The following is a 14,183-nucleotide window of genomic DNA, read 5'->3' as shown; positions in this document are numbered from 1 at the left end:
CCCACCTATGAAAATAAATGCTTAACTCAGCAATATAATCACACATACATCCATCTGCTGTGCGTCTATGCTCATAAAACCTTTTTCTGTAAACTTCAGGTGTTAACTTAAAACATTCAAGTAAACATTTCTTGACTTTGTCATAGTTTAAACAATCAATATCAGACAATTTAGAAACAGCAGTTACAGCTTTACAATGGAGTAAGGGGGTCATGAACCGTACCCAGATCCCTTTTCAACATTATTCTGTTTACATACAATTTCAAATATATGAATAAAACTATCAAAATTATCATCCTCTGTAAATTGTGGAAGAAATTTCCTGACCTTTATTGCTTCTGGGGTTCAGTTATTCCCTTTCCCATTACCTCCATGACCCAGGTGAAGAGTCAGCATCTCCCTCTCATGTTGACACAGCTTTTCATTTTCTTCAGCTTACAAACCCTGCAGTCTCTCTGCTGATTCTAATTCCCAGTGTTTGGCTGAGGTTCAGTCTCTTTAACTCCAGATGGATTTTTAAGTCCTCTGAGGAAAAACTGAACTGTCCTCTTATTGAGGGCTGCAAATTCCCATCACCAAACTGGTTATCCTCCTGGATGCTGGTCTGAGCTGTGACTAAAGCGGAAATAGTTTCTAGTTTAGTCATGTTGGCATACACCAGTCCTCTGGCTTCGCAAACCTTGGCCAATTTTTTTTTTGTCATTTCACATTACTCCTCTGCTGACATTTTTGCCTGCTGTCCCTGACTAAACTAAACTAAACTAACAAAAAATAAATAAAACCTGTTGTGATGAAACTCTGAATCTTCACTGTGTGGCTGCTGAGAGAATGCACACCTTTACTGATAACTGCTTACAGGGTACAGAAGTTCAATATCCACACCACTATTCACTAATATGTGACATCCCCAAGCTGGGCCAGTAATCAGGGAGCCTGAATCCTCACCACTGATGCTGGAGAGGGAAGCTCACTTGGAATACAAATAGAAACATTCAGTACTTCCAGATGCAGACCTCTGCATCAAACACAATTTCCCTTAAGAGCACACTGGGAACACACTCAGCCCAGAGTCTGTGTGTCTCTATCTGTCTCTCCTCAGGTCCCCAATAAGGCTCCCCACTGGCCCAATGGCACTGTGAAACCAGTGCTTCATGTCCCTGCCCCAAGTAGCTGACACACACACACACACACACACACACACACACACACACACACACACACACACACACACACACACACACACACACACACACACACACACACACACACACACACACACACACACACACACACACACACACACACACACACACACACACACACACACACACACACACACACACACACACACACACACACACACACACACACACACACACACACACACACACACACACACACACACACACACACACACATCTGAGAAAGGCTGGCACAGATTACCAGCTCTACCAACTTTGCCCAGAGATTCACTGCCACCAGTCAGTTACTATAAGGCTCTTAAAAGGGTAACCAGTTATGCTGAGTGAATATTATTACAAATGATAATGTTGACCAAACAGCAAGGCTTTCAGGTGTGAGTGGCCAGAGGTATCACCAAATAAATATGCCAAAATACTCCCAAAACTGAAATATTTTCTGAAAAGGACCAGCCACAATGAAACATTTAAATATATTTAATAATAAATAATAAAAGAACATGAAAATGGCAAATATCCATTTACAGTAAACACCAGAGTTTCAGCCACAGGGAATATTAAAAGTAACACAGATGGAACATTTCATACAGTTAAAGGAAAACAGTACTTCTAATCTTACTACATTTTTCTGAATAGTCTAAAAGAATTACTGTTCCCCAGTTAAGTTACTTACTACCGCAAGGCAAAATGATGTGGGTGAGTGATCCTTGTCAGATCCAAGACAGAATGCAGAAAGTTGAAAGCAAACTCCTACGAACATCTAAATATTATTAATGGTTTACAGAATGACATTAAACACATCTGGTCATCTGACTCTGTTTTCCATGCTTTCACCAGCACTATAAGCTGACAGGAATTTAACATCTATGTGTTACCATATACACAGACAGAGTTTTGATCATATTCCCTAGAAGTCATAAAACCATAAAACACTTCTCTTCCTACAGGAGCTACAGCCTATTCTCTAGCACAGACATTGCATCTCTGGCTCCATTCAAAACTGTGGATAACATCTTTATGGCTTAACCCATAATGTAATTTTATTTCAAGAATATTTTGCAAAGTCGGGTGGATTAAAGATTAACCTATTCACTTCCAGTATATGCTGTTACAATGTATACATTTAAACAGTTACAATAATGCATGTAGATTTATTTTCCTTCCAGCAGACACACTGTTGATACATTTTAACACAAGCAAACCTGACAAATACATTTTCAGCACAAGCATCTGTACAAATCAGATTGATATACAAATGATGTATAATTACAAAATTCCTGCTAGCTGTGCTGGCATATGTCACAAATCCACTGCCCTATTTCTCCAGGCATGGCTGGTAGTATCTCCTATCATCACAGATTTCATGAAAGGTTGGGTGAATCAAATAAAATATAGTAGGATAGATAAACTGTCACAACTGCAAAAACAAGACAGAGGGAGGATGAATGCATATTTTAGAGTTAATGCATGGAAATAATTTATCTGTCACAATGATTTGGCATGTAGAACAACAAAGATTATACTAAGAACAAGTTTCTGATATACAGATATACAGGTCCAACAGAAAATACCTTTTTAAACAAAACAATCTTGAAAAAGTTCATTTGTTCAAGTTTTCTAATCATCAAATACTGTGTCAGGTTAAGCAATATTACCTTCTCAGTTTGAAAGTGTTTATCAAAGTACTACTTAAACAAAATGGCACAATTTGAAAAGTAAGGAAGTTGTTTAGAATGATCCCCTCACTAGTGAGAATCCACAACAATGTGCTATTCAGGATATTGTGTTCAAAGTCTATAAGACTGATCAGGAAGCCAATACATTTCAGTGTCTACACATAGAGTATATGAACTCTTTAAAGGTTTAAAGTTATTATGTCCTTAAACAAAAGTTGAAATACCATTGCACTGTTATGTATCTCACAGTACAAATAATATATTAATAGTCTGTTTATAATCAATGTATTTAAATTTAAAGAAGTGCATATTTATAATGCTTTATTTTAATGTAAGAGGGATATAGTATATATGATCACATGAATAGTACAGTGATGGTACTGTATCTGTATCTTTCGGGTGGAGTCACCAGTAAATGGAGCTGTGAGTCATGTGATTCATTAGTGCAGCTCAGTAAAGCTGTTGATGAATACATACTATGTCTAATACCTGCTCATTCTTTCATCCCACGTGTTTGCTTTATCAACAAGTGTTGTTGAGTTACTTCTGACTGCTATAGTGTCCTCATGAAGAGCTGTTGCCTCCCACAAGTTTACAAAGCAAGTAGAAACCTGAAATAGATATCCAGGCCTTTGTTCTTCTCACACACGTGGTACAAGCAGGCATATCAGTGCACAATTTACAGTCACCCATCCACCTACCAAATGTTTTTGGAATGTGGGAGAAAACCAGAATAATCAGAGAAAAGTTACATGAATATGGAAACTCTGCACAGATAACACCTCACAAATATACTAGTATTACTTTGCCAAACATCATACATTCCAATTATTTTTCTTTCACTGTTTAGCTACAATGCCCTCTATTGATTTATATCTCTCCTAAATTAGAATGGAAGAATTCCTGCTTTGTGTTTACTTCTAGAAGCTTTATTATACATAGCCTGCATATACATACATTTATAATTAATCTCCAACACTGCAGTAAACAATGAATTGTTAACTGTTCATCCACTTAAATGTTATTATCGAACATAAGGCGAAATATTAGTTCTAATCTTAAGGTAAACATACTAACCACCTCTGCTCTGAGCTCTAAATATGGCAGTGTTCAACACAGCCTGCAGGATGGGGTAACCTGTTTTATGAAATACTTTTAAAGGTTTTAAGTAGCTTAAATGCAACTTCCCTTATCCCCATTATCTACCTGTCTAACTCTGTTAATAATTCCCATTGTCTCCTAATTCATATTTTATCATTTATAATGCATTTTGCTATTGATTTATTAATTCGACTCTAATACCAAGAGACAATTATAATTCTCATCCTATTATTTTTCCTTGGATTTAAGGTTAGTTCCCAAATATAACAACATATTATATTTTACTAAACAAATAAAAACAAACACCCAGAGTACAAATACAATGCAAAAATTAAACAAGCATAATCTGTGATTGGGTAGTTTTTAAATTCTTGGCATATTACACAATCAGCACTCAAATGAAAATATTTTGTGTTATTGAACAAATTAGTCCTGCTTTAAAACTTAACAGTGTGATTATAGCTAAAAACAGAATTATAAACTATATGCTGCTGCACTTAAGTAAATCTGGTGGTTTGTATGCATACGGTACTCCAAATAATATGCAATTCTCTGCACTGACAATTAAGTATTGTTACAACACTGCTAAAAGATGCAGAAGCCTTATCCTTAACTATACCATTGCCTACACCATTTACTCCATCATACTTAGATAAATGTCTAATATCTATTTCTTTTTTAAGAATATTAGCTTTTTAAAAGGCATTTCAGTGTGGCCCTGTCTGCCAGCCATTTATAAGCACTGCATGGTATGGGGTTGGACAGAAGGACAGGCATCATCTAGAAATGACAAATATTCTGAGAGGCCTGACAGAGTTCAGGAAAAGTAAAATAAAATGTTAAAAGGAAGGATGGATGATCAGAAGCAGGGATTCTTGGCAAAAGTGAGAATAATGAGAGTTTAAATGTTGACACTTCAGTGTTATATGACTTAAGCATGCAAGCACACTAATACGTCTGCTAGCAGGTTACTGTAACTTTTTTTTTTGTATTTGTGAGTGCATGTTAAAATAGACCATGGCATACAGCATAGCTGCACTGCATTTATTCAATCACAGGTCACAGCAAGCTTGCCCATCAGGCCTGTTCATTTATCAGTGCTCCACAGACAATGAATAAATACTTCTTGTTCACTCTTTAAACATTCTCCTGCCTTCTGAATGCAGTTTCTCTCCACCAGTCATCTACTAACAGTCAGTGAACATACTCATAGATGATACAAATATTTCCTCATTTCTGTATTTATTAACCTGTATATATAAATCAAATTTATGTTTAAGTGTAAGCAGTGAGGGACTGTTGCTAATATCATAATGTAGGGAAATCCATAACTTGGGGCATCTCACTGGAACTACTCTATCATCTTGATTGAATGAAACATTTTTTATTTGTTCTACTTTGTTTTATATCTCTGTTTGAGATATGTCTTTCTCGTAGCTGTTCTAACAGTGCTGGCTTATGAGTATCTTTATGTAATGCAACATTTTTTCTCTCAGTACTAAGATACAATGCTTTTTTAGCTATCCTTCATAAATGATGACTGTAGAAAAACGTCATTACTAGGACTATGTGCAACAGCAAATAGAAACATGACTTTCGGAATAGTATGTTTTAGACTTCCTTAGCCTTTGCTATCTGTATTAATAATTCTAATATGTGAATATGAAAGATATGATGTATCCTTTTAGAGGAGATGGAAATTAAGCAGTCATATTAATTACATGCCAGGATCAGCAAATGGTTTCACAGCAAAGCATGCATGTGTGTCAGATTTACAAAGAGAGAACAACATATAAAGTGTCCAGAGCATAGTTGTCCTTTCATCAGCTCTGTTCAGTGATACAGACATCATCTATACAGTTGAAAGACTTATGAAGTACATTAAAATGCTTCAGACAGCACTTTAAATTGAAGGTTACCTTTATGGCTGCAGTTGCTATCTGAATGTGATGAAGTCGGCGCAGTGTGCTCTCCCTGTCAATGAAATAAGATGCAGCCAGCTGGTGCAAGGTCTCCAGAGTCACTGAGGACAAGTTACTGCCAGGATGCCTGCCCTCTGCCCTTCCAGCTAGCCGTTGTTTATCCACAAAAATCGTCAATGATTCTTCCCCTGAGTAAAAAGGAAACAAACAAAATTTAAGTCCATTTAACATGAGCGATTGTTCAAACTTCTGTTATGTTAGAATAATTATTGCTCATTTCATAACAGGTGCATTCTCTGCATGAGTATCGTAATAGTCCCACTGAGTTTAGTGATCTCACAATCTGAGATAAGCTCTACATGCAAACTACATAGTTTAGCTCACAAAATGTTCATACTATCTGCTTTATAATATTAACAGTTCTCATTAGCAGAAGGTTCAGCATAATTCATTGCAACATTCCATGCAAATGATGTATAGTAGTGTCATATTACAGAAATTTTACAACATTACTGACTCAAATCAAATAACTAGTCTTATTATAACAGCACTAAGTTTGTTTCCTATGCAGGAGGCAGTACCTTAAGTCCCTTCTTTATTCAGTATCTTTTTTCACAAATCAGTCCAAGTTTATACACACTTGATGCTTCTGATATTATTTTGATTTGTAAATAACTAAAACTTAAGCAGGTATACCAAATGAATCTGCTAAACAATTGTTAAGTTGTTTATTGGTAGAGCTTATGAACAAAAGCCATTTTAAAATGAGACAGAGATTGATAAATATAAAAACAGCACTGGTATAGAAGTTACCATAGGAGTCAGAGCCCACATCAAAAAAAGTGTGATACTACCTGTAATTTGGCAGATCACAAGATAGTTATCATAAATACCAAATGGTAGGACAATATATTCAATAGCAAAACAGAACCTGAATAAGCAGGGAGCAGTCAATAATTGTCACCAGGCTTCAGCACAATGAAAGGGAAAGCAGTAGATGCAATAAAACAATACTGAGTGCAGCTGAAAGAGAGAGACAGAATATTTTGAGTACAGCGCTGTAAGCACAGAATCAGTACTCTAATTAACAGCTTCAATGTGCTAGGTAGATCCTAGTAAAAAGAAAAGGTGTCAAGAAACATTCTTATGTGATCAAATTGTAAACCTCTAGGAGTGGTACCACAACTAAAAATAAATGAGGGAAGATTAAGATGTCAGAAAATTTGGAAGGAAAAAGTTACAATGCAACTAGTACATGCAGTGTTTAATTCCATCAAAATGCAAAAGGCAATCAGTGAAGTCTTTATTTTGTGATGTAGGTGTAAAGTAGAAATGGATACTTCCAGAACTGCATGGTTGGATGCATTCCAAGTAGATAAGTCAGAATATTAGTCAGTAGAAATATAACCTCACTAATAGCAGTGCAATTATACACGGCTTCCCGGAAATAATAAGGGAGGAGACACGACTGATTCTGGTTCCTATCAACAGATGACTTCAGTTCTCAGTCTTAAGTCATGAGGAATTAATGACATTAAATTGCTAAACTGCCTGTGCAGGTTTTGAAAGAGTTTAGACATTGTGGTCAGTTAAAAAAGGACACTCTATGCTCTGGAAGGATGACCCTCCAGTATGAACTATTGTATGGATACATTCTAGGTCCTGATCTATTCAGAAAGTTAGCTAAGCTGTGAATGAGGCCAGCTATATTCATGGTTAAGCTTAGTTTAATTTAGTGAAGATGAATTCTTCATAGATTTATAGGTTCATAGGTAAGTACTAGGTTAGTTGCACTTGTTTGGCATTTTAAGCCTAGGCAATTTCCCTTTTTGTACTTGAAATAATCTATTCCATTTGGTTAGAGGTTGTCATTACCCATCCCATGGTTGATAATTATATACTACCCCTAATGAGAATAACTGGAATCATACCATAAATAATTTGAGGGGACCCGTGTATGGAATAAAGCATTTTGGAACTGTCTTTGTCCTTTATCAGTACAGCGTTAGTCCTGGGGTAAATTTCCTGTTTCCTATCTATAGATCTAAGTTGCACTTGAATATGGACAGGGATGAACTTTGTTTTATGTGGGTGGGTAGTCTGTTCCACAGCAGTGATATTCTCTGTGAGATATACCTGCACTTCTAAACCATTCTGTTGAATTTGCAGAATAGGTTTAGATCCTTAGACTGAATATTCATTATGCCATTTAACTTGCTGATGCACAGTAAATCCATCAATAATGAGTCAGAAATGCCTTGTATGCTAGACACAGGTCACCACTTAGGATACAGATTATAGTGACAGGGCTTTGAGTTGGTCCATGTAGGACATGTTGTTTAGGCCTTGGATCATGTTAGTAAAGTATCTCTGTGGGTTCTCCAGTTGTTGCATGTATCTGTACAGTTACATGACAAAGGGGGAATCATATTCAATGATTGGTCTAATGAGGGCTGAGTAAATGGGGATAATGACATCACTAGATCTAGACATAATCCCTTTGTTTATAAATTGTGCAATATAGGACTTTCTTACAATAATAGACAGATGATGGTCAAAAGTTAGGTCACTGTCCACATAAATTCCCAAATCCTGAACAAATGGGTCAACTTTTAGGGGCATATGTGATAGTTTCCTGGGGTAGATGACTACTGAAAGGATACAATAATGTATTTCTGAATTTAGTTTCAGTCCATTATTTTGGTACCAGTTATTTGTTTAGGACAAATCTTCCTGCAGGATGGCTGAGTCATTTGGTTATTCAATGACTGCTCCAAACATGCAGTCATCTGCACACTTATTGTCTTTTACTTCAGAAAAGTAGTCCAGGAGAGGTCCCAACACAGGACCCTGCAGGGCAATAGTGGTGATTGTTCTTTTTGTATAGGTAACTTCCTCTACTTTGATTATCTGTGTCCTATATGTGATCCAGTTGGCAATCCAGTGGGTGACATAGGGGTTTATTGCCAGTTTATTTTGATTTTCTAATATGGCTGAGTGGGGAATTGTGTCAAAAGCTTTGGCCACATCGAGGTATGCAGTGTGTACCATTTTGCATTCTTCCATTGCTTTGGTGACCTTTTAAAAAATCCATCAGGTTGAGCAAGCTTAACCTGACTTTAATGAATCCAAACTGAGACAGGTCCAGAGTTTGGAGTTTCCCTATGTCCTCATTGATTAATTCCATGATAGGTCTTTCCAAGGTTTTGCATATGAGGCTTGTCAGACTTATAGATTTGTAAGTACTTATGCCGGGGAATGACTGTGGCTGTTCTCAATTCACGTGGTACAAAACCTGTATGGAGCTTGAGATTGTACATTGTTTTTATGGCGTTTATATCACATTATTGAAAGATGAAAATAGCAATCACTATTTCATCAAACCTAAAATATCTAAACCACATAATATCGAACATTCAAAACAGCAAATTTTTTCCCAAGGAAAAAATTTGCAATTCCGAAACACATACACACAATACAAGCACACCTAAAAAATATCAATACACACACATACACTTATAATCCTGCAACTAACCCTACACTAAACTATACATACACTGCTATCTATCCACTTACCTTAACCCAAACCCTAACCCTAAGGTCCGTCACTATCACAAACTCACCTAACCCGTGCCCTAACCCTAACTCACTTAACCCGCCCCTAACCCAAATTCACCTAACCCACGCCTTAACCCTAACTCACCTAACTCGTGCCCCAATCCTAACAACCACACAATTGCACACTTACCTGAACCCGATCTGTAAATTTCTACCACAGTGCTGAAAATAGCGAAGCCAGAGAACCGGCCAACCGAATTCGTTCCCTAGGAAATAATTCAGTGTTCTGCAGCTTCGCTATCTTCAGCGTTCGCTCAAAACGGGTCGATATTAGAACATTCAAAGTTTTAAAACTTCGATGTTCTGCTATAGACCCTTTTTATGAGCAGGGCTAAGCCGTGCTTCATGCTATTTAAGATTCATCCAGGGATATTGTCTGGGCTGACTGATGCAGTATTTTTAGCTTTTGATAGCACTTTTAGGACTTGGTCTTGTCTGATAGCTGAGGGCGAGCCACTCTGAAGTATATCTTGAGGTACAGACAGAGGGGAGACAGTGGTAAAGTTAGAGCTAAATTTATCGGCCAGTAGGTTCACTATATCTTCAGCCTTAGTGCAGGTAACATTGTTCACAATCAGCTCAGTTCTATACTGCATTGCACTTTTGAGATTACAAACATAACTGAAAATTGTCTTGTGATTATCTTTGAGTTGGGTTGCTATTTTAGCCTCAAACTTGTCTGGTGGATTTTATGAAGTTCCTGATTTGATTGTTTATTTCAGTGACAAGGGCTCTAACATTCTTTTAATGCTTTTTCTTTTTATAAAGCTTAACAATATTAGGGTTTCAATGTGTCGGGTTGTTTTGCCAAGAGGAAGAATATTTTTTTTTCCTTACAGGGATTGAGACAATGTTAATCCCTGAGAGTGTTATAATGCTCTCGGTTTGTTTTTATTCAAGTCTAAATTATTAATGTAGATGATAAATGTGTTATCCAGCTGAATTTGAAGGTATTGCAAAATATGAAAACATCTCAATAACTTTGTGCCGTACAAAGCCTTCTGTTGTAGGAGGGGTGTCCTTTCTAACTTCATTTTTGGGGATCCAGAATGTATAAATTTTGTATTAATACGATTTTTTTCTCAAATCTTTCTGTTTAACTCAAGCATTTAAAATCCTTATTCCTGCCGTGATATTCTATGAAATGGTGGAGATGATATAGTATATGAAATAGAGGGAATAGTGCGTTATATTGCAGTACCTTGTTTTCTGAACAGTGTTTTATTATTATTGGCATAGGAGGAAAAAAGAAGCAGTGAAAAGGCTGCACCCTGTGGTAGTCCTGACAGTAGGAGTCTAAGATTAAGCTACTGCATTTCACATTATAAGTCTGTCCAATCAAGGCAGCTAGTGAATAAGCAAAAGGCACAGCCTTCACTACTGAGTTCAGTTTGACTGGAACACAGACTCCTATGGTAACCATGCAAAACACATCTGAAACAGCAAGGCTTATATCTGTTTTTCACAGTGTATATAATTTTCAAACTAGGTTAGGGTAGTATTAATATATTTTCTAGCTTTAGATTTATGCTGATAATCTTTTAGGCATAAGTGATACTCTCCCAAGCAATACAGTTCTAGTAATAATCATTTTTAAAGTATTTTAGAGAGGAAGTTGTGAAATGCAAATATTTTTTAGGTACTGATACGTGTGCTAGCACATCCCATTTGTAAAGGGGACATGACTGATTGCCCCCATGCTATGGATGCCGTTCCTTCCATGATGGGCCTGTTAATAAATAAACTAATTTAAAGAAGGAGTAGCGGTTGTGAAACAGTCTGAGGGACTTGCGAGTGAAGCATGTGTGAATGTTATGTGTTTGTAGATGTCGATCTGAAACTTCTCAGTGTGGTACAGTGAAGAGAACAAAGGAAGAAAGCCAGCACAAAGTGGAGAAATGCCTGCTAATGTCTTCTCCACACAGGTCACTTATGACCTTGTTAGCTGAAAAGCCACATAAAACTAAGTTATCAATAATGTTGGTTTTGTACAGTTCCTACAGTGGAGAAGAATGCTGTCCCTGGGGAGTCAATGTCAAACCATGCTTATTTTAACTTTTTTGTTATTTTGCCAAAAACACTGTGATCACTAAGTGGCAGCCATTTCTGCTTTTCAAAGTATACATATTTTACTGTTGGATTGCTTTTTAGCAAATGCACATTATGTTGGTTTAGCATTCTGATTCCATAAAAGATGAGCACACATGTTTCTTTGATTGAAGGCACTGGGGTTTTGATGCTCTTGACTGTGCTGAAATCGACAGTCAAATAGTTTATGCTTTGCTTCCTCATAGGAGCAAGGGTACTTACTGCAGACAGAACTGCAACAATGAAATGATGAGCAAAAAATCGAGCGAAGTCTCTACTGTAGTTGAGAGACCAGACAATGTCTGACAGTGGCTACTTAAAGAGGAATATTTTTTGAAAGATATGATCTCCACATGAAGAGCCTTAGAAGCAGTTTGAGATCTGAGTTGCAACAAACATGGATGAGAATGATCCTATAGGCTGTGATCCTGCATTGTCTGTCATGTATTAGATCAGATGGATCATAAACAATCATTCTGCTTAAATTGTTCCAAACAGGTTGTGGAACTACCCTGCTATTAATTCAAGCAAATCTCAGTTTGTGTAGTTGAGTGAACTCCTGTCATGAAAAAAATTAAAATCTTAGGATAATAACCTTTAATGTGCGTCAGAGTTGCCCATGCTCTAACATGTGTTTGCATGTGTAGACTGGCTTTCGCTGATGGCCATTTGTCAGTCTGCTTTGCTTTCCCCATTCCTATTCCCCAGCTTTCCTACTTTTAGTCTAGCCAGTATGTTATGCCTTTTTAAGAGGAATTTAACCACTTAATTCCTAATATATTCAGCAGTCTAAGTCACCATACAGAAGCACTCTGAAATGTACAAATTAATGTCTTGTCATCTCTTTTGGTAAAAACTCTGTACCCATGAACTATCACATAGGCGGTAGTCTACTTAACACTGAAAGTGTGATAAGAGACCTTAATCACATTGCCACAGCAGTCAGGAAATCCTTTTATGTGGCACACCTCATCACAAAAGGTTTCTCATACAGGAAAAAAGAGGTTATTGTTCCCCTCTTCTCATCACTCATTAGACCCATTATAGAGTACAACACCCCTTTTGGTATGTACCTCACAAGACATCTACAACAACTGGAAAGGCCACAGAAATACCTCACAAAGAGGATTACCGGCCTCAAACAGATGCCCTACGCAGACCATCTCAAAAATCTCCAGCTTTATTCTGTCGCATATCGTCTACCCCGAGGTGATCTCTGCCTAACATACAAAGCTATGTCAAGCCCAAAGCTGTTGGACATGTTCCACGTAAAGAAATCCCAATCCCTCCGAGCTACACGCTCTAGGGACCTAAACCTTGTCACCACCGTAAACAGAACATGCTGGAGGGATAGATTCCTATCTCAGAGACTTCCCATGCTCTGGAACAAACTACCTATCTATATGAAACAAAGCTCCTCATTAGCACTCTTCAAGAAAAATCTTGATGATTGGATGGGAGATAGGAAATTCACTCCCGGGGATAACTTCTGTGGCTCTGCTCGACAGGGGCACAGGAAAATAATTTTCTTGGGTGGCAAAAGCCAGGGTACCATTTGGCTAGGCTTATATAGGCCCTAGGGCCAATAGCCTAGTACCTACCTATGAACCAATACTTCAGAAATAAACTAACTTCAAATAACATTAAAAAAAGCAGCTTTATCTCTATACTACCGAAATCCCACTTACAACTTGTGACAAATTTTCATTTCCATTATAAAATGATTATTATTAAATTATTCACAAGCATGCTGCAAATAATACACCTCTGCATATACATTATATTTTATATTATTTTATTTTATCGTTACTCCCTTTACCTGTGTAATTCATATAGCAGTAGCATTTTCCTAGTTGCTCATTCATTACAAAGATGTTCTGCATTCCTTTCAGCCTAATTCTTTCTCGGAATTAGAGAAACCAGCTATCAGTGTTATTTCTTTTGGTACAGTTTTGCATTGTCACTCCATCCATTCATAACCCCCTTTTTTCCATTTTGCACATGGGATTGGGGTGTCATACTGACAATGGCCATTATCTGGGACTAATGTTTACACTACACAGTGGCTTGCCCTGTGGCACAGTACTGTTGCATTGTACTATTCTACAATTTATGCTGTTACTACTGTAATGCAATAATCTTTATTTTATTACTTTGTCATTGTACATTCCAGTAAGCATTAATCCTTCCTCCCAAACCATAAAGCATTACGCATGCATAAGTAACTACTGGCTTTGTTACATTAAGAACAAGCTTGGACAAATTCATGCTTGGCTATTATAAACCAAACTTATGTTGGTTCTTTCTGTGAAGCACAGTTAAAAATCTTCAGCAATAAAAATAAAACTACTTTTTTTCAGATGTAACATAATTGCCATCCAACAACTGAAGTTAGAAGAGGATACATGATACTATGTAAGGAGTATTTAAACTTTATACGTGTAGCAAAGTTCTACTCCTCAAATGAGGGTGCCCCAGTCTGTGTTATTCTTAAACTACACCAAACTAAAACATTCAGATTCAAATGGCTTTTGCCACAATCTGAATCCAAACTGGTCTTCACTAACACAATAACTTTT

The 14,183-nt window shown here is 37.0% G+C and overlaps 1 protein-coding gene across 2 annotated transcripts in view; it reads right to left on the bottom strand.

Annotated features, from left to right (window-relative positions):
• Positions 1-14,183, bottom strand: part of LOC122813577 (BMP/retinoic acid-inducible neural-specific protein 3-like) — a 1,515,308-nt gene that overhangs the window by 463,601 nt on the left and 1,037,524 nt on the right. For both annotated transcript variants that reach the window (XM_044085972.1, XM_044085973.1), the window contains exon 5: positions 5,896-6,086. In XM_044085972.1, the coding sequence (XP_043941907.1) occupies positions 5,896-6,086 (191 nt within the window). The remainder of the gene's footprint in view (positions 1-5,895; positions 6,087-14,183) is intronic.

The sequence above is a fragment of the Protopterus annectens genome, chromosome 10.part0 (assembly GCF_019279795.1).
Source record: "Protopterus annectens isolate FY-2018-M chromosome 10.part0, PAN1.0, whole genome shotgun sequence".
In the NCBI taxonomy this organism is placed as follows: Eukaryota; Metazoa; Chordata; order Ceratodontiformes; family Protopteridae; genus Protopterus; species Protopterus annectens.
This window is presented reverse-complemented; position numbering and strand designations above follow the sequence as displayed.